The 23,150-nt window shown below is 39.5% G+C and overlaps 1 protein-coding gene across 1 annotated transcript in view; it reads right to left on the reverse strand.

The window, feature by feature from the left end:
* Positions 1-22,608, reverse strand: part of LOC111228045 (LIM domain kinase 1-like) — a 42,936-nt gene extending 20,328 nt beyond the window's left edge. The window contains exons 1-2 of the mRNA XM_022753823.1: positions 22,497-22,608; positions 7,236-7,374 (exon numbers count right to left, since the gene is read on the reverse strand). Coding sequence (XP_022609544.1) covers positions 7,236-7,374; positions 22,497-22,594 — 237 coding nt within the window. The 5' untranslated portion in view covers positions 22,595-22,608. The remainder of the gene's footprint in view (positions 1-7,235; positions 7,375-22,496) is intronic.
* Positions 22,609-23,150: the final 542 nt, after the last annotated feature.

Genomic DNA, 23,150 nt, shown 5'->3' on the forward strand with positions numbered 1-23,150 from the left:
TGAAGATACTGTGAGAGTTATGGAAGCTGCATCAGTAACTGGACAACACAGAGAAAACCACATGGTGGACAACGTCAGGATGAAGGTCAACAAGCAGATGATCCAACTACAGTGGTGTTTGAATGATCAGGTTGTTCACAGAACTTTCTGTTTGGATACTGAAACATTCAGCAGTTGGTTATAAATCAATTGTGTTAGTATTCACAACTAGTATAGTGACTATACAATTAAACAATGAATTAAGACATCAGTTTTGCAAAGAGCTAGGTATTAGTTTTATACTCTTGTGGTATTCACTATTGTCTTACACTTGGACAACACTTCCACCCTCATACTTTAACCTCTAAACATCATTAGGCTGATGTTCAGGAAATGATTGCATTTCCCACAATGATTTCCTCCCATCATGAAAATGAGATTAAGCTTCAGGCTTTTGCTCAGAAGCAACATGTCTGTGATAAAGTGGGACGACTGGTGGTATCTCGAGGTGAGTCTGAAAATACATTTCTCCTCTGTAATTCTCACAATTCTAATTAAGTCTGTCTCCAGGCATCTGATAATTTCCCATCACCACTGTGGCTACAGATTATGAATATCTCACATTCATCTGCATTTGACTGATTATCTGAAGAAATGAACAACAAGACAAAAGATCCACTAGTCAGCAAATATTTTAGGGGGCATATTTGCTTTAAAGCAAGACTATATAACTGTGGAAAAATAAAGAACACATTCTTCCTCTTACAGATGAAAATTATAACACTGCTACAGCTTTACTTAAACATCTGATGTTAGCCAATTCTAGGTAGCTATTGCTATAAAATGGACTTAAAGTAAACTAACTTTACAAATATTTTCAAAGTTGAGTCAGACCTGCCGGCAACCGGCTCAGAAGTGAAACCCAGCAGCCCACAGTTGTACCACGGGGGGGATTTCAGCCCACAGAGGCGGCTGCTTTCGTCAGTGTTTCCACTCTGGAAGGAGACAATACTAAACAAGTTTCTACAAATACTCTCACGATGTAGACACTGAATGTGATATCTACAACAGAAAACAGATGATAACATAAAGCCTGAAGTTTGAAGCCCCATTAGAGCAAGCAGTCATCCAGCTGAAGTGTCCTTGAGCAAGGCACAGAGGCCCAAGCAGCTGCATCCTTCCTCTGTATGTGAGCCTGACCTCTGACCTCTCTGGGGTAATCTAAAGAAGTAAAAGTAAAAGAAACTCTCCCTGAACCTGAATATTGTGCAAAGCAATTTTCTACACGATGAAAGAGCGCTGTGTACAATGTCACCGATGAGATCATCAACAGCTGAACCTGTTTCTAAGAAAACAGTATCACAACCTGAACAGCTACAAGATCTTAACAAATAACATTTCCCAACCTTTATTACACAAGCGTCAAGTGTCTTCACTTTGAGTCAAAACAATCATCAGGCGTTTACAGAAACAACTGGCAGATTCCCACTCAAACAGAGCTACCTCACACCAGTGGGGGCTGATGAAGTACACTGTAAATCTGGGACTTTCCAATGGTGTGGCAGTCAACCCAAAAATATCTCCATTTCTCAATATCAATCACATATGGAGGACATATGTTGTTAATATTGAAATTTGGGTTATGTGGTATTTTTATACTCATGAAGTCAGAATGCAATGATGACAAATACGCAGAAGAAGCCACTCAACCTCACCCCGTCTGCCCGTATGACTGTTCTTGTTTCACTCTAAAACACTTCAATTATGACTGTATCTAGAGTTAATCAACCATAACCACAACATTTTAATTAACAGAACTATACTGTTAACATCACATAATGAATACAAATCATAATTTAGCACATTTTGAATGAAACAACCTCCATGAAAACATTTAAACTTAGTCCCACTCGTGAATTCATACCAGATCAGGTCTGTTATTTATGACAATATTATGTCCATTATTACTTTACTTTATGTTTTCCATTTATCATTTGTTCAACGTGGCACTCCTCTGAAAAAATCTTGTTTACTAACCAAAAGAAACACTTCAATTGTATCTGCCAGGTTGAAACCAAAAACAATTATTACTACAGACGAGGTGAGGGGAGAGCCACATGGTGGTAACTTCCAGAACATGTGATTTGTCTTTTCATGACAGCACACACATAATCCCAAAAAAAAAAAAAAAAAATCCCAAAGATTCATAAGCACTTCTGGTTTAAGGGAAACGTCTTGGAATTCACCTTTTTTTGCACTTGTTGCAATCTCAGAAACAAAGAACGGGAAACAAAAGCAAAGAAAGTCCCCAAGATGTAACATGGTGCCAGTCAGGCTAAACCAATAACCATCTGACAGAGGCTCTTTTGTAACCACTAACTTGATAACAATGCAAAAAAAATTGTAATTGATCATGTCGAAACAATAATGGGGCCTGATGAACTCACTACAAAATCACTGCCAGATGGAACGAACAGTGTGAGACTGATTCATCATTCTCAGTCTATGGAAAGAAACTAACTCTTACTTGTTTTGTAATTCAAAGCTGTGACTTTCATGTCCAACTAACACTTATGCAGCTGTAGAAGAAGTCTGGCCAGTAAGTAAGGATGCATTAATCTGACTCATGATACTTTCTGATTCCTAAACTTTAGGTACAGATCTGATACCAGTGCTCTGCTTCCCAAATTGAAAATCTATAAACCACACTGCGTGGAACTCATAATCATTTTATGTAAGGTAACAGGAGAACAGGGATTGTTGTGGCACTAAAAACCGTGTCAGTGGCCAACCATGATTGAATAAATGAAACTGATAACAGAAACACTAAATTATATGATGACACTGAAAAAGAAACTGTATCTACTATGAGTTGGTCACACCACAGCAGATATGTGGTCTGCTTAATAAGGAAAGTATTAGTTACAAGCCTGAACCAATGCAACTTATTGGTCCCTCATACTAGGCCTTAAGCTGCCAGCACAGTCAGTCAGTACTGCTTTGTCAAATGGTCATAATTATAATTTTCTGAAACTGATGATTTGATAGTCACACTCATTTTACACCACAATTATCCAGGTGTGTTGAGGTGAGGGTTTTTTTTCCATTCTTTACATAAATACTTCTGTCACTTTTTGTGTGAACACACAAATACAACACTGAATGTCTTCCAGGAAACACTGTTTGAAAATGTGAGGTGTTATCTCCATATTTAAATGATTATCAGATCTCACACCTCTCTGTGATGGTTGGCTTTTCACTCCACCTTTGAGTGTGGCCGTTTGACCACTGCGGCTGTAAACACTGTTGCTTCCCAACACGATCGCATCAATCCTTAATGTCTGGCTGTTCAACACTGAACTGATGTTCACTCTAAAGACATACAGGAGGGTGGAGAGCAGGCTGACGACAGAACATCGTGGCAAAGATAAGATAGCGAGAGTGAGAAACAGTGAAACCACAAAGTTCTGCGGACATCTAACGAGCCCAGGTCGAAGTCTGGCCCGGCTCCCATCAGCTGGCTCTCAGCCATGGGGTGTTTGCAGACAGGCTGACTGACTCTAAACTGAATGTGGAGCTGGGTGGGATTACTGCACATTCATCTGTCAGTAGGAGGAGCGATGGATGGACAAAATGAGGGAGTGATGGGAAGGAGAGAAAATTCAATTACAGAAGTTAGCTCTGCATTCAGCACATGAATCACTCACAGCGCAGGTAGTAAATAACTGAGTGACGTCCTCTGGCTGAATTACTACCAGTTTACTCAAGGCTGGAGCTGCTGACAGGAGCAGAACCTGCAGATGAAGCTACACACAGACAGTCCCCTCAATATAATATTAAAGTCTAAGAGATCGTATTCAGTTCAGGACCATTTCCCCCTCCACAGGGTTGCTGCGGTAACTGATGCAAAGGATATACAACCAACAACACTTTAAACAGGAGAACATTTTCTATGTTCACTCACAGGAAAGTTATTTTGAGCTCCACAGTTCATTCTTGACCTTGGAAACAGAAGCAGACAAAAATAATCTCCACTCAAGGTCCTCTTACTTGCTTGTTCTGGAGCTTTCAACCATAAAACAATTGAACTAACATGCACACAAAGTCCTTAAAATGCTCAGAATAGCTGAAAGTTTGAGCATCTGCAGCTCCATGTCAACTGAGCAAACTCAGTCTTTGTGAAGAGAGCCATGCAATGCAGTTGAAAGCTCCACACCAGGCTACTACTTATTTTGAGTGGCGATTTTTTTTAAAAACAAAATTATCGTGCTCTTATACTAAAGCACTTACTGTTGTCCTGCTGCAACACACTTTGTATTGCCTATTTTTGTCACTTTGATGTTATCAGTGTGATGATGATAAAAACTCAAAGATTGGTGAGAGGGATGACACATCCTAGTCCTCGAGCCCAACATGAAATACTATACACACTGTGGGGAAACAGGTCAGATAAAGTGAGTATAGTACAGTACAGAGAAAAAGGCTGTTACAAAAGTGTAGTTGTGGGCAAACAATTCTCAAACATATAAATAAAAGAGCAAAGCAAGGCTCGGCTTGTGTGTCGCACATCACTGTGGCAGGAGTGATGAAAAATCCCATGAGGTTCATTCTTACCTTCCTAACTCATTTAACGTTTCTCTCTGGCTGACCATCAGTTCTACGTGTCTGTCTGCAGACTGACTCATCAGCACATCATGACGCATCGAAATGTTTTCACTGACTCTGACAGCAGCTTTTTCAGGTGGAGCGTCATCAGTGAATTTAAAAAACAGGACTGTGTTTCCCTGCTGATGTGCACAGGCATCAGAGTGACTGTGCAGGACTTCAGTGTGCCGCTTCACCTTCTTCTGGCTGTGGCACAGACGTAGGGAGCTCACCTTGGTCTGCATGTCTACACAGTAATACAATTGGTCTGGCCATCTTGGCAATAAAGCCTATTTGGCTGACCCATCTCAGATTTACTTAAGTGTAAGTCAATCAGTGTCTTTGCACTGTAAGAGTAGCAATGAACCAGAGAAGGAGAAAGAAGAGGAGAGGTGGTGCAGTGATCCCTCCACCTAATTCACTTTAGAGTCCCTAAATGTTTCATTACTGAGATTGCACTGCAAAGGGCAAGCTGTCTGGAGGCAGTGTAAATGATGAAATACACACACACACACACACACACACACACACACACACACACACACACACACACACACACACACACACACACACACACACTCAGAGATGCAGAGAAAGGCCAAGCCATGAATAATTTTTGCTCATCATGACCATGACACATGACGGCTGCAGTATCTGACCAGGGGGTAAATGTGTCAGAGAAGGCAGTTTATGTGCAACAACTGGACTCAGCTTTTTATTTTAATCAGCTCTCACTATACAAAGGACCACAAGCAGTCAGCGGTTTATTGATTTAGTCAGTAGTGGGGTTTGAGGTGGCTTTAGAGGAAGTTTATGACCTAAACTGGCCACTAAACATCCTGCAACTATCACATTTTTGACATTAAATAATTTAATAAGGAAATTTAAACAATAACAGTTTTGATATTTTGGCTAAAATTGCACCTAAAAATGGAAGTGAAATACACAATACTATTTGCCTACTATTGAAATGCAGATTGAGATGATTAAATTAAATCCCACCAACTAATGACTGATGACTGAGACTAATAACACCTTCTAAAATGCAAATGGTTAGCCCGTGTATTCTGTGGATAATTTCCCTGTCATATGAGCTTCATGTAAAGTCGACAGGCGGTAGTTTTCCAGAATATGAGCCTCGCATATTTCCACACACAGCTGACATAGTTTTCATATCGTCGGCTGCCACAGCTGATAATTCAAATTTTACCTCACTGGGTGGTGTGAATAGCATAAGGATTATCAAAAGCAATTCTGCAAAGTTGACCAGTGATGAATGAGAAGGGGGTGGGGGGGGTATGCGCTTCATAAATCCTGCTGTTGTTAACTAGGATCAACTCTTCACACTGACCACATTTCTAAATACGTTAATCATGCCGCAGGGTCCAGCTGCTCTGTCACTTTTCAAACAAACTTCAAAGTGACTCTGAACATCAAAACACATTAAGGACCCAGTCAACCTTGATTATATTCATTGATATGTGCAAGGCATTATTGGTAATTATGGGAACAGTATAGGCTATTTTCATTATCATTGAATCTGCCCATTATGAAATAAATCTTTATAAAAAACAGACCAATGACAATCATAAATTATAAAAGCCTGAGTTGTCATCTTCAAATGTGTCATTTTGTCTGACTCACACCAGATCATAAAGATGTTGTGTTTATTATCACATTAGACAAAGAAAAGAACCAAATCCTTAAATGATAAACTGATTATCAAAATAGTTTCAGATGGAGATTCTCTTTCTGTTGATCAACTAAGTGATTAAGCAACTAACTTGGTATGATTGAATTTAAGTTGTATTTTAATGAATATTTCAGAGAGGTCTGTGTTTGAGTGTCTCTTTTTGTGCCAGAGGAGCATCAGAATTACCCTGCACTGCCTAATCAGCATAAACACAGCCTCAGCTTCACCTCTCCAACTACCTCAGCGGTGAGTTCATTTGGAGTCAAGACATTGTCAAACAGCCACAAAGAATTACTACTGCCTGACGAAAATCACAGTACACCTGCATTTGTGCTACTGCTGGCTTTGTGCGGCAGGAAAATTGGGCCTTCAGACACATAAAGACATATTGTATTACACCGACATACAGTATTAATCTGTTTTTTCAAGCTTTGAATGTGACTGATTCCATCACTAATCAACAAATAGACACAACTCTCCTTTGATGCTGGTATCTCATCTTTTCCATAATGCAGCAGCACTTATCAGCAGAGGTCGAGTCTATTGTTTATCTGCTTTCCGGTGCCACGACCGCATCTATCCAGCACATGAACCTACATGAACCTCTCCGCTGCGTCACAACAACAGCTCCGACTTCCACTGGTGGTCTGTAAGACAATCTGACGAAGCAGCCAAAGGAATCAGGGTCAGTTACAGGTCTGGCACCAATCCTACGTGCATGTATGTCTGACGGCACACACCAACCAGTAGGGCTGTAAATGTATGGACGCAGGTGTGTGTGTGTGTGTGTGTGTTTGTCCTCTTGCATGTTTGTGCGCGCAGCAAGTGCCACATTTCCAAGCTGTAACTTGAGGTTTAACAGCAAACAAAGAAGCAGGCAGGTGATGAGAAATGAGAGTCAGCGGATACATCCTCTTACCATGATGAGGCCGGTGGTGATCGGATCATTGCAGCCGTGACACAGCTCCCCAAATTTGGCCCAGTAGTCTTTCTTGCAGAAGAGCCGTCCATCTTTTTCATAATACCAATGGGACAGCGAGGCGCTGCACTCACAACATCTGACAGATGAAAAGACGGAAAGAGATGCATGAGTAGCTGAGCAGTTAATGAACACTTTTTATTGGGCATTTGACAATAAAATCATGTCACTCCTTTAGATCAACAATGAAGATGAGTGACACATGCAAATCCAGGAGGGAAGTCAGAAATATGCAAATTATGCATGATATGACATGATTTACATGTCATATTGTAATTATTGTATTCTGATTAGTCCTTTAATCATTTGTTCTCTTAAATATCAAAAATAGTGAACTACTATCATAAAGTCCCAGAACCCTAAGACAATGAACCCAAAGATATTCAGTTTACAATAAAACAATGATGGAAAAATGAAAACAATCGACACATCCTCACATTTGTAAAGCTGGAGCCATTTTTTCTTGATAAATGACTTAAACTATTAATTGGTCATGAAAATGTTTGATTAACTGTCTATTAATAAAGTAACTGACTAGTCAACATTTATTTTCAGCACTTACTGTAAAAGACTTTGCTCACCAAATGTAGTTGTTATTGTGTTGACAGCATATTAAGTTGTACTGCACTCTGTAAAGCCATAATTGAACCCTCCTGATGACACCCTGCAGACCCCAAATTATAGTTTTCATGGTGATAATAAATCTCTTTGTGGATCTATCGCACACCACCCAAGCTGAGGTGGAGCAGACAAATGAGATCACACCAAAACACACAACTATGACTGAGCCTTAAAAAGAACAGAGTAATGGCAAAAAGGGGAAGAACACAAAGATAAAATCATATCATTGCGGTCTACAACTACAACAACATGCTTTTCAGTACAGTGTGTGCATTTACTCAGGCAGAGACAGGGAAAGCCATATGTAGTGGTTAAACATTACGTCAATCTGTGGACTCCAGGAAGACAGTGACCGCTTTGTGGAAGCTAATGGGAATCCACATAGAGGAGAAAGTCAAAGATTTTAAAGTAAAGTCAATGGATGTTTGCCAAGAATGAACTGTGCAAAGACGCGTTTAGACGCGTTAGACATTTAGATTCTTATACATCACACAACACCACCAGGGAGGCGTCTGATCGGTCCCTGATTCACTGTGCAGCAGGACGAGCCCAAACACAGCCAGAGGCAGAAAAACTATCTTCATAAAGAAGAAGGACAAAGAGTCTTGCCCTTATCTCAACATCATGCAGTCAGTCTGGGATCACATGAGGAGACAGAAGACACTGAGTCTGCCTAAATCTCCAAGATGAAGAATCTACCTGTCAAGTATTCTTCTGTTTACTGAACTTTGTGCAATGGTATTGATAAATTAAAACTCTTCATGGCATTATTTTTGAAAGTATCTTCACTTTACTTTTAGTGCCTAAAACTTTGCCACAGTGCTGCATGTCCTTGGTGCTTGTTGAGTGCTGAGGTTACAGGACTAGATACCAATTGCCAAGAGTTTTAACAGTCTGGGAGTTTAGGTCTACATAAATTTGAATGATCACAAATTTGTTTGAAATTTGCACTGCAAATATCCACAATATCAACTTTGACACATTGTAGCCTTACCTTGTCGAGAAACTCTGTGCCACCTTAATTGTTTGTTATAGGAGTATTTTTCAGACTGCTTCCATTGTTTCTGTGTCAAGTAATTAACATCATAGGAGTACTGTAACAGTTATTTAGATTTTCAATATGTAGACAATTATTTTCTTTAATAATCAATTGATCTGAACATATGAAAATTACAGTCAAAAATACAAAGAGTTTACTGTCATATGGAACTATTCATGTTTGAGAAGCTGGAACCACTGAATTAAAAAACAAAAACAAAAAAACAAAGCATGATGACAAAATTGTTGCCGATGAATTTGCATGTATAGTGACGGTCAAAAGGGTCCAGCAACAAATACTTGCCCTCTCACAGGTTAATGTGACCACAGTGTTGTTAAATTTGAGTTTTTCCAGGTCGTATTTTATCAATGCAACTTTTAAAGTGCTGCACTGGCTGATCAGCCACATCAGTCTACCTGTTGCAAAGACAGTCTGACGCCAAGCACTTTCAGGCATGTTGATGTGTATAGCTCTGTGTCTGGTCTGTCACCAGAGTTCATTAATAGCAAACTGCTCTAAAAAGTCCAGAGTGACATCACAGTGAAGGGTGGACGATAAAGACATGGAGACAGACAGGAGGTGATGATACAGTGGCGAATAGTGTGTTTGTACAGTGTACGATACACACCACACAAACACAAACACACACACACACACACACACACACACACACACACACACACACACACACACACACACACACACACACACACACACACACACACACTTTCCAAATTCACTTGTAATGCAAATAACACACACTGCCGCACGTGCTGGATTAAATATTCAAAGGATGAAAACAGGTGAGTAAAGGTTATTTCCTGGTAGGTGATGGCAGACGATAAGAGCTACTTCAGAGGAAAGAGGGTGTGAACCATCTCATATGACTCAGGAGCTTTGGTTGTACACGAAAAGTGGAAAACTGAGCCTGTACAGACCAGATAGCACTTTACTGATCTTCCTATTGATTAGACAGCATGTCTGTATCTACACATGTCGGCTTATGACTTGTTTGTAAACACTGTGTCTTCACGTGAGCAGGCACATTTACTCTGCGTGTGTCCATAAATCGAAATGTGTGCTAATCCCCATGCGTATGGTATATACATTCATCCATTAGTGAGTTAGTGCACTGCTTCTGTGCTCGCAGGCTTGTGTGTCCTTGTTTGTAATCTGTCTAAATCTCTGTGACTAAGTGAGTGTCTCCAGTCCTTCACAGCAGAGCGTCCCTCCCATCAGCTTAAAACCAGGCCTGTGCACGGCTTCAGTGTCTGCAGCAGAATAATTCACGCTGTCCCTAATCTCATCCCTATTTCCATGTATTCCATTGCCACTGTCACTCGTGTGCCGTCCTGTGGCTTTGGCTTGCTGAAGAATTTTTGCCAATAATTTATGTTATATCAAACATATTTGGCATTCATCAGATATATTTCATTTTTATAATTACACAACAAAATCCACATAAAATCAATTGTTTAGTTTTTTTTCTGGTTAAAGACAGCTTGAGTTCAAACCCATTATTTCTCATTGGCTATAATTTAACACAGTCAAGTGTGTAACTAAACTGCACCGATCATAACTCATTCTGTCTTTGATACATCACGTTTCTGTGCAAACACTTGTGTAGCTCTGGCTGAAATAAACTCGGTAAACAGATCATTTTGAAATGTAGACTGCAACTGAACTCTGCAGTAGCAGAAACATATTCAGGTTGAAGCTTAAAACACAGATCATCATGAAACACATATACATAAAATTAAATCTTGATTTCAACACGAACATTTCCATAATACAATCAACTGTAATGAATGCATGCTTTCATTTTGCTGGATATTTATGACTTTTTTCTGACATTTAATGTAAAAAATTAATCAGCAGATTAATCAATAATAAAAAATATTGGCTAGCTGCAGACCTAGACTCACAACTCTGCAGCAGAACTGCTCTGCAAGGGCTTAAACCTCACACTGAATCTTTGCAGTTACATTTCTCCCACTCCCTTCCTTCCATATCACACGAAGACAAGAAGACACTCATGTTAAACCTGTGTGTTTAACATGTTTGTGGCTGCTTGGTAAAGTAACAACTAGTGAAGGACTCATTAAAATATTCATCAGAAGCAGCAACTTGTCTACGACTTTGCCCAAGAACTTGCACCAAGTGGAAGCCTGTGCACACACACATATGCACATACATGACCTTGCAGCACATGCAGACACACAATTTATTTATTAGATAGATACACACACATGCACACAGACACACCCACTCTCTTCAGTGTCTGCATGCTGAGCTTCACCGCAGCTCAGCAGATTGTGGCAGAGCTGCTTCAGTATGCAGCACGTTTGGGTGAGCAGGGGGGAGGAGGGCGAGACTTGGAAGTGGGTCAAGGCTTTCAGAAGACATCCGCAGCACCGAGCCAGGAGCTACTCAGCTGTCTTGGCTCTTTCTGCTGCTCAGTAACTGCCTTTCACTACACACACACACCCTGCACACCCCTGCTGGGGCAAAGTCATACCTGGGGAGGATACAGGAAGGTGCACGAAGAAGTGCTTGTATGCACTCTATGCACTCTATATACACACACACACACACACACACACACACACACACACACACACACACACACACAGGCAAGAGTGATCTTAATGCACTGAGGTTCAGCTCCTTCGCAGAAATGTTTCTCTGAGCAGAGCTGGGAGTGGCAGCAGAGTATTAAAGATATGGGTGAATACATTAGTGACTCCCAGATGGAGAAGGCAAATTTCTGCCTTTAGGACAAGAATCTTATCTCAGAGGGAGAGGAAACAGACAGGAACGCTCCGTTACAACCCAAGACTCCCATGGATGGAAAAAAAGAAAAATAAACACCACCCTAATAAATAAAAATGAATGCTTCTACCAAGATTGTGGTTAATGTGTTAATGTGTGTTTTTTGTGTTCACATTCGGGCGAATTTGTGACTGCATTTGTGTGTGGATCGGCATTGACGTGTAAGAGGATTATCAGAGTAAAAGACTGTGAGTCTTTGCACACTGTGCTATGATGCTTTGAAAATCAGTTTCTCACACTCTGCTAAGCTCCGACACCTTACTGTGCAAACCCCCCCCCCCCAAAAAAAAACAAAATAACAGACAGTCTAAATACTGCATGCCCTTTTGCTTAGCAGTTAAAAATGTTCAAGGTCAGCAGAGAGAGAAATGAGCTTGAGGAAATCTATAAGAGAGCATAGAAAAAGCAATGTCAGAAAGGGCAGACAAAAAGATAATGAAGACTAAACAACATTGGCGGCTTGACTGATTGAAGATACAATGACCAGGGGAACAAGAAAAAAGTGAAAGGCAAAGAAAAGGCTGCTCGGACGTAAATAACTGAGAGGGAGCAGAGCAGATTTCAGACACCATGAAACCCAGCTGTATTCCCTGAGGGTCAGGAAAACACCAATGACAGAGAAGATGAGAACGAGGGAGGAGTGTTGGTAAATCTGCCCCCCCCTTACCCTGTGCAAATCCCTGATGGAATTAGCTAAAAGTGTCTGAGAGAGTAATAAATTCCTTTTCCAGGTCAGAGGGAGGCAGCCTTTTCCCTGGCCTCTCACCTAACATCTGACTCCGGCTGAGTGCCGTCACATTTACTGACTCTGTGTCTTTGAGATGAGTATAAATCAACCTTACCCAAGCTATAACAATTCATCCTCTGGGGACCATGAATATATGTAAAAGATTTTATGGCAGTCCATTCCAATAGTCGTTCAGTTATTTCAATCTGGACCAAAAGTGTAGGACTGACTGACAGCGTAGTCTGCTTGCATGGAAATAAACATTTCATTTTTTTTCTGAAATATTGGATAGTTTAACCTCAAACCTTCAAAAACATTCAAATGAAAAAATATAGTGCGATGATCAGGATTATGATTACATTTTTGTGGACATATAAATAAAAAAAATCTGTCTAAGTGTGTGCTTGTACTTGACTTGACTGAAATGTTTTTTTTTTAATTCATGCAAGATGAATTAGCCATGTGCTGCTCTTTATCACTCTGCTATTATTTATCACTCTGCTATTATTCATATTTATTATTCCCACAGAGATTATCACATTGGACAGTTTCCTGATGTAATATGTTTTTGAACGACTCTGCATCCAATTTATCACGCTGACAGCCCGACCCAGGTCAATACCTTACATGATTCATTTGTCCCAGCTGATGTGAATGAGCTGAAGTTGAATGAAAAAACATCAGGTATGAGTGAATGAATGGACTTTAAATCCCTTGAGGGACTGAGCTGCCGAAGAAGATGAAAATCTAAATATATTGAACCAGACAGAATGACATCCATGTGCCTTAACAAATCAGCATTAGCATACTGTATGCAACCATACAGTATAAAGACATACTACAGTATTTTGTTATATTGATTTATGTTTATGTGGGTTTAAACTACAGATCAAACAATTATTCAATCAACATAAAATTTATCTGTGACTACTCTGATAATTGATTAATAGTTTCAGGCATTTTTATATTATATTTTCTGGTTCCAGCTTTCAAAAAGAAGATTTTCTGCTTTTCATTGTCATTTATGTTAGAATTAAATCTGTTTGGGTTTTGAGCTGCCATTTGAAAATGCCTCTTGGAAATTGTGAAAAGCATTTTTCACTGTTCACTGATGTTTTATGGATGATTAATCAATGAGTACATAAAATAACCAGCAGATTAATCAACAATAAAAATATTCATTAGTTGCAAGCCTGCACCAGTTATCTATCTGCGAAAGTCATACAGAAACACATACACACTTAGAGGGAAATGGCAGACACGTAGATAGACAATAAATTATTTATTAGGGATAAACGTTTGCATTATATCAGCTGTCTGCTGTTGAACCTGAACTGACATGTACAGCTTTGTGGTGTAACATGCGTCTCAAATTTGCCCAGCAGCTGCTCAAATAAAACTGCACCAAGATGATGCTCTCTCTTTATTTTGTGTCTCATATATCTACCGTATGCAACTGAACTAGGGCTGCAACTAGAGATTATTTTGATTATTTTTGCTTAAAAACCATTAATTGATTATCAAAATAGTTATTATATTATATTTCTGTCAATCAATCTATCCACTAATTGACAGCTCTAATTTGAAGAAAGCAATATGTGAACTGGATAAAAACACTTGGGTTTTACACAGTCTCTGATCTTACAGTGACTTCTTTTAAATTGAGCCCTCGTATGCCTCGCATTAAAATAAAACCAGAATTTAATCTGACTCTCACACAAACCATCCAGTTCTGGTCTGCATTTTATGATATGTATGTATGTGTGTGTGCGTGTGTGTGTGTGTGTGTGTGTGTGTGTGTGTGTGGAAGGTTGGGAGGGTGGGTGGGTCGGTGTGTGTACAAGTTGCCACAGGTCATTAAATGACGCGCAGGCTGACACATGAGGAGGAAGCAGGAGGAGTCAGAAGGAAACGGTGTGTGTCCTGGTAGGGCTGTGGAGCAGGATCATTACTAACTGACAGATGCAAAGCTGAAAGATTTACGAGGGGCCACACCTCTCTCGCTCTTTCTCTCTCTCTCTCTCTCTCTCTCTCTCACACACACACACCCGCACAGACACACACACATCTGTGTATCTCATTAATTATTTAATCTTCCATCATCTGCGTTCAGCTCAGAAGGACATCATCTCCTTTCCATCTGCAGAGACAGCAGAAATGCTTTCAGCACTTGATCTCGTGATCAATAAGCCAATACACTGGTCAGCCCAGCCTTCCAGTAAAATCAGAAAAAAATAGACAATAAACGTCAAGTGTATGGACTCTGATAGTGACAGCAACAAAAGTGTCTACTACATGAAATGGTCAGAGCACTTGGCTGTTGTTGCTGTACTTGCAGGCTAAACTGAAATCCTTGCAGACAAAGAGAAAATACAACCTCTGGGAAAGAGACAGGGGGGTTGTGGGTTAGCAGGATGAACTCACACACACACAGACACACACACACAGACAGACATAGACGGGTGAAAGTCAAGCTGAGGAAATGGCAGACTGTCTGGGGGAGACCCCTCTCTTCCTCTTCCAAGGAGACATAAATAGACCAGGATCCTTGTCCAGAGCCAAGATTTCCATGTGTGATATTTTCCAGAAATCTAAAGGAGGATCAGTATCCTTGTAAACAAATTGACCAGTTAGAAAAACAAAGGTATAACTGCCCTGAGCACATTAATGTGAGGTAGAGAATTTAAATTGAGAAAGGAATTTGATCTTGAAAACAAAGATTTGCTTTTATATTTAGTGCTTGATGAACTGTTCATAGCAACAACAAAAAAAAAATTCAGGACACATTTCAAAACTGCATCAGGGTTTACAAACCCATAAAGATAATTGTAAAATTGTAACTACTACTACATAAATCTGATATTAGAGGGGGATTGGCAAACTATGTGAAGAGGGAATTTGGTTGAAGAAATTTAATTAATCTCATTTAAAATAAACATGTGTAATCAACAGCATGGGCAGATAAATGCTAATCATTCCCAAATTTTCTGGCCATGTGAAAAAATATTAGCATGTTTTGGGAGAATATACCTTTAACCCTCAACTGAGATTCCCTACACACAGTGAGAAGTCTGGATCTTGGATTGATAACAGAAGAACTCTGCAAACAAGCTGTAACTAAAAATAAAGAGGAACCTCCCAGTCTTAAACATGGACGGACATATACAGTGTGTAATGGGAAAACTGACACCCTGAACATTGGATAATATCAAGAACAAAGTGGATAAAGAGTCAATACAGGAAATGTATACTGTACTTGGTTCCCACACTTTGTTGTTGTTTGTCATCCCCTCCCCCTTTCTTTTGCAAAATACTTAATACTTAATTGTTAAAAATAAAGACATTTAAAAGAAAGTGATTAAATGAGCTGATATAAGAATATTTGCTTTTACACATTAACACTCCCAGCACAGACACAATCATCTCATTCCCACATAGCCCTTTCTGTGCCCCCTGCTTTATCAGCCTGCCATGCCCCCTGCCTCCTCCCTCTCCATGGCAACGGAGAATGCCACAGCGATGATGTCACCCTCTCACATAAAGAAGAGGCATTACCTCATCGCCTCCTGCAAACCCCCCCCCCATTCTGTAATGGGTGGTTTCAAACTCTGCCAGGAAGGAAATCCCTCAGCCAATCAGGCTTCAATCTGTTCCCCTGACCTTTTCTTTTTTTTTTTACTTTATTGACAAAGCAGAATTGACAATGCAATATAATGCAGATATTTAATAAAAGGAATTAAAGAAATACAGAGTAAAAATGGTGCTTGGGGTTTAGCTCATATAAGACACAGTTTTTCATGTACAGACTTTCATGGCATTGCTGTTTTGACTAATGGTGCAGTCACGCCAAAATGTGCATGTTTTCTTTGTCATGTTGAAAAAACAAAACAAATGTCATTGTGTCAGTGTGGAGTATTTAAGTGTAGGTGCATTCGCAATATGGGTGAATTAAAGTCTCATCTCTTGGCTGAATAGGAAAGTCATATATTAATTATATGACAGTAAGTGGCCTTCAGAATCAAGTGGACTTACTAAAATAATTCTCTCATCAAACCAGTTCTTAAAAAACATCTTGTTCTGAAATGTTATGTTGGTTTTTTATAGGAAGTATCTATGTGGTGAGACCAGCAGCATCTACTAAAAGTGAGAGCTTCAGCAGGATTTTGTATATGTTATAATTACATCTTAATAAAAAAGTTAGACCTCCATCCATTTATCCATTCAATTTTAAATGTAGTATTCATAGCCTCAAGCATCAATTCCAAAAATTCCACCTTTACTTGGATTATTCATACCCACATTCTTTAAAATGAGTTGAGTTGTGTTTTTCCATGTAAAATTAGCTACAGATGTGCCTCACTCTTTGCAAACATCTGGAGCAAAGCCAGTGTATATGAATCTTGACAGGCCTTCTACTTTAGTGTTTCCCGGACCATGACTTTTGCAAACACGAGCTCAGCAGTACTGTCACTGGAATTAACCCCTCAAATACTCAGTACAAATGCAGTAGAAGGAAGCAGGTTTTGCATTTTAAACAGTGGAAATAATTGCACCCTCCATAGGCATGGCTCTGCTGAACAAATGCTTCAGACTGTGGGAGACAACCTCTTTATTTGAGGCTCTGTGGTCTATTCAGCTGGTAAACAGGAGCCCTGGCAGACTGCGAGTAGATGATGTGCACTGCAGCAGTTTCCTTTGTGACCGTTAAGCTGCCCGGACTGACTGACTGTCAGCACAGTCAGTCTGGGGCCTTCGCACTTGTTCCACTGTGGGGGAAATGATAAAAGGTTCCAGCGAGGTCTGGGAACCATGATGAGTGTTGTTTAGCAGGAATCAGGAGAGACAGCAGAGCTCCATTCATTATCAGCTCTCTTTTACAGTCTGTTTTCAAAACTCTAGGCTTAAACACAAACAGGGGAACACTGACACATGAAGTGAAACTAGTGGCATTTCATTTAGGTGAGCCAGTTCCAGGGCTCTGGCACTGTGTATGTAGGTCACTCACTGACATGGCTAACTGGAACACTTGATGGAACGAAGCCATTGTTAATGTTATCGTTTACACCTTTTCCTGCTTTGACAAGTTAAAATGTCTGCTGGGAAAAGGGTCTATTGACCCTGGTAGTTCTGTTCATTTCAAAAAGACTTTTACATTGTTTCCTTTTAGTTTCCTAGGCCCTGTTCTTAAAATGTGGTTGAACTAACTCAGGTTAATATCAGTCTAAAATATTTATTTTTATTCTCAACCAGCTAAATTAAGGAACTGGACATAGTTTTAGGATTGAGGAAGTTATCTTGAGTAACTGTGTGCTTTTATTTTGAAATAAAGGCAAACTGACTAGAGTGTTGGAACCATGATTAGCATTCATATGATCGGCTGAGTGCTGATCATGTGAGTGCAGGTACATCCACATGCACTAGGGCAATAGATTCATCACTCATTTTATACGTTTTGTTGTACAAATAACATTTTCCCATTTTAATGTCTAATGTCTATGCTCAGGCTTTTAACAGTCAAAATGTTTTAATTGTGTTTATGTCTTTTTGGTTGAATTGTTTATTTCTTATTTTACTTAAATTTTATTTTGCATTATCATATCAGGTATCATAGGTTGGTAATTACACCAACTGATCATAGTAATTTTACAATAACGAGCATGTTCTCATCTAAAATCATATTTATATCAACATCCTTTCATTATAAATCTAAGACAAGTCATTTGTATCTGAAAATAAGTTCATATGTGGGATTCAAAACGTCTTGATCCCGCAATGAGTTCCTCTTGTGCTGGTTTAAGGATTGGTGACTTTGGAGTTGGTTTAAAATCTATCTGCAGCTGTTGTGACATTGTGTTCACACTGGCTTTTACAAATGGACCAAGAGCTGTAAGCATGAAACTATATGGACTTACAGGTAACTCAATGACTGGACAGTTTCAGCGATGTCATCATCCCGCATCAACAATACTACATGGACTCACATTGGAAAACAAAATCTAGACTGACAAAAGTTGCAACCTACTTTTTGGATAATATATATTTTGATGTGTCAAAGGTGAATGAAATAATCACAAAGACTGCATTTTTTAAAATAAAATGAACAAGGTCAAATTTGAAAGTGACAGGACTCACTAAATAGGGGGAGAATAAGGGCGTTAATCTTCCTTTCTTTAATCACATTCAGGGTTTAAGTCTGGACTCTATCTGTTCAAAAAGCGACAAAATGTAATATTCAAAGTGTGATTAAAGTACTGTGGTGAGAGCCAAAGGTTAGGGCTTGGGAATAGGCGATTAATCAAAATGCACCAACACACAGGACGACTCCTTTTTCCCCTCAGCAAATGTTATCATCAGGTATTAACCCCTGCAGCGTCACGTGAGGAGCAGGAGGTCGTGGTGACAGAGGAAAGTGTCACTGAGTGAGTGTGAAAAGAGAATATGAAAAAATGACTTCACTTGAATAGCTAACAGCTTCAACATGACATTTAATATCACACACGACATATGAAAATATTTAATGATGGACTAATGCTGACGTAACAGGCAGAAAATATCTCATCTTCTCACACAACGGCTGTATTTAAAATAAGAAAACCAAAAACACACAAATTCATGAAGCTCTAAAACAACCTACTTAAACATTGTTAAATTAAGTTTCATATCCTGCTAAAGTACCACATTCACATCTTACACCTTCCTATTCAAAGACAAAAAGAAGATGTGTGTAATAGGACAGTTTCAGGTTTTTAACACCAACTTGGACTATTTGGAAAAAAGGATTCATGACATAAAATGAAGTTAATATGATGGAAAATCTGGCTTAACCCAAAAAAGGGACCTGTTTACCTGTTCAAACACAGCTCCTCAAAAATAATTTAATGAAAGGTTGTTGGAGGGTGTTTTTTTTTTTTTTTTTTTTAAGTCCCAAGAAAATAGTTTTGAATTATGAATTAGAGTTAAAAGAATCAAATCAGGATAAGTTAAATTACAGAGCCTGTTTGTTACAGAATTAAACATGATGCAAAATATGAAATGGACATACAATGACACAGGACTCTTAGAAACTGAAACAAACTACAAAAAAACACTAAAAATGACATTTTGTTTGTCTGTGTAGTAATGAATAATGTTCTGGGCATACTGTGTGAATCAATGAGTTTATGTGTATTTTTGATGTATTCTGAGGTGTGTTGATCAATCAGCCACCAAAGTTAAACTATTATATATTATAACTATTATTATACTATACAAACAATCACTTTGGACAGCATTGTGCCATAAAATCTGAATCTTCTGAGCACAGACACGTCGTCCTTCTGTTACTGACAGTTCATGCCTGATGTGTTTGATCAGATCAGAACCAGTTTAATACATCTGACAGACATTTACAGACACCAGCAGCAACTGGTAGGGTGAGCAGATCTCCACACAACATGTCACTAGTAAGTTCAGACTACAAAACTATTAAACACAACGATACACTGAAGTTTAGCTTTACAGAGGGACTGATGTGCCTGCCCTCTAGTTTGGTTCTGGGCTTTGGTTTTAGGTAAAAGTGTCGTAAGCACAAAGTCTGAATAAAGTGTATCATTTCATGTCTCAGCTTAATGGTCGCACTGTAAAAAACAGAATAATGAGTACATTTTCAGAAAATTTGGTAAATTATCAATAAATATGTTGGTATGACTAACTAATGGTACTTATTAATGGTTAATATATTGTTTACGAACATTTTGCGGCTCAAGCTATTAATAACTATGACTTTTGGGTTGCCAGGTTGTAGAAAATCCTCAAATCATTAGTGAGAGCCACCAAGTCAGCAGCTATAGATGCTGGTGAGCCTTTAATAAAGGTTACTACGATAATCCATCAAGTCTGCAGTTGTACATGTTCATCGGCAGATTGTAAATGGATTTGGGTCCAGATGTCCTGTAGTGCTTTTCCAGAAGTGGTCAAACAGTCCAGTGGGGAGGAGGGGTCTCCCTAATGAATTAAAGAACTCCCTAACAAGACAAGCAAAGTTTCATGCTGGAGGAGGATTTAAAACAACCTGGCAACCCAAAAGTTGTTCGTATTAATGGATTATAACTGATCTGAAAAGTATTAGTAAATGATTTATTGACCAGTAATAGAGCCCTTAATTACATCTTCTAAACCCCAAATAAACCCTTTTAAGTCTAAGTCTGCAGACCTATGGTCTAATTTCCTTTCTGTGTACAAATTTACACACATATAAATAAATACAAATAAGCACAATGTTATTTCTGGCTTCTTTGGATTATCAGACTCCTATGAGATGACCAAATGAGTTTTCCCCTTTCACAGCCTGACAGTGCTGGATAACATGCTTATCTGCTTTGCCACACACACACGCACGCACGCACGCACACACACACACAAACACACAAATACACAAACACACACACACAAACAAATACTCATGGCTTCCTTCTTGAGATACAAAAAACTATCTTAAAACCAAAAATGGCACCAGTATGCACACTTGTGGAAACACACCGTTTATTTAAAGCCGATGATGTGAGCAAATGTACGCTGGCTTATATCATATCACGTCCTGTCATGTCAGGACAGGAACATTCAGTGATGACAAAGAGGTCCACGCCATACGGACAATGCCAGTCACATGTGGGGCAGCAGGGTTTGATTCACTGTATTTGAAAACAGAGAAGTCACCAACAAATACAGGGGATTTTTGGATCCAGAGAGGCGGAAGTGCGACTGGCACAACAGACTAATGTTTGCAGCAGACGTAGGGAAGTGAGAGACAACTTAAAGAGAAATAAGTAAATCATGTAAACCACATTACAATATCTACATCCCTCTGACAGGTCCTGTTTGTCACTATATACTGTAGGTTTGAAAAAGACAATGAATGTAATTTATGCATTTTAAGCATTGAACGATGAAGCTGTTTGTTACATTTCTGTCGGTTTGACAGCAGGTGTGTGAAAACATGAAGAACACAGCAGGTCTGACATTCAGCTGAACCACCTGACTGATCATTCAATGTTTATGGTTTTAAACTGAATATATTTGGGTTATAGACTGTAACTGTTAGTTTCAACTTCTGTACTAGGAAAGAAGTTGAGTTCAAATTTGTTTATATCAAAGTTCTTGAAAGAATTTTGTTTGCTTCACTTTGTTTATTAGACACAAACATTAAAATTGTGCCAAAATTAGTCACTATATCATCTTCATCTGTTCCCTGTTACTCAACTCAACCTCATTTATACGCGCGCACACACGCACACGCAACACTTTCTCTCACACACACACACAACATCAGCACACACACACACACACACACACACACAACACACACACACACACACACACACAACACACACACACAACACACACCACACACACACACACACACACAACACACACACACACACACACACACACACACAGATCAAGTTCCACAGCAGAGCCTCAATGATTAGTTGATTAATCAATTAGTTAGACTGAAAGTCTAACACACACAAAGGTCATGCATATTATAGTGGGTAGATAAGACTTTGGGGTTATGGACTTGCTAGTTGGATAAAAACAGATGTTTCCTGTCGTCATTTGTGTACAAGGACAATGTGATTTTTTTAATGTTTTACACACCAATCGATTACTCAATAACTTAAGAAAACCGTCTGCAGATTAATCAATAATGACAATAATTGTTAGTGGCAGCCCTATACAGCCAACTGCACAAATGAACACAAAGGGTTAATAAGTTAAAACTACACAGATAAGAATGTAAGTGCTCAGAATAATGAAAAGTTTGTACGTCTGCAGTTACGTAATAACACAACAAACCACATCTGACTGAGGAAGAACAAGCGAAGTCCGTGGACATTTGGTTAACATTGTTTTTTCATCATTTTAAGTGTCATACTATGAGGCCTGAGCATCAGACCATAAACTCACTAATCCTCCACCCACAGAAACTCACTGGTCCACTTACTTTCTGTGTTGCAGTCGCTTCTTGCTGCGTTGGGTCGTTGTTGACATGTCACCCGTGGGAGCGAGGGTCTTGTTTTGACAGTCAGAAGACAGACTCATGTCAGCAGCTCTGATGTTAAACAGCTCCACCAGCCTCACAGCCGCACTGTCACAACCATCAATGACACACACACTCTCTCTCTCTCTCTCTCTCTACACAGCGTCTCTCCCTTCCTCTACTTCCTCTCTCAGTGTGGCTCTACCGAGGGGGTCACGCTTCGCCTTTTGACTATTTCCTGTCGTCTGCCCGCCCTGTGGGAGCAGACATGACCCTGTGACATCACATGAAGACTCTGCATAGACCCGGCCTTGTAATATGAACCTGCCCATTTCCTGCACTATCCAATATGGGTAAAGATTCTGGGAGGACAAATCAAATTTCCCTAATATCCATCATCTATTAAACCCTTCCACCTCCTCTTCAAATAATTTGATTCACCAACCTACGCGTGTGAGCCCTCGGGTGCTCTGTTTTCTAAAGGGATGAGGGAGAGGTGAAGCGTAACCCCACTCACAGATGCTCTGAGAAGTCGCATTCAGGCTGTAACCTCTGCAGTAACAGTCTGTTCAAGCAGCCTCACACAAATCAAATCAGCTGAGTCACATATCATCTACA

The sequence above is a fragment of the Seriola dumerili genome, unplaced genomic scaffold (assembly GCF_002260705.1).
Source record: "Seriola dumerili isolate Sdu_G_001 unplaced genomic scaffold, Sdu_1.0 BDQW01000199.1, whole genome shotgun sequence".
Taxonomy (NCBI): domain Eukaryota; kingdom Metazoa; phylum Chordata; class Actinopteri; order Carangiformes; family Carangidae; genus Seriola; species Seriola dumerili.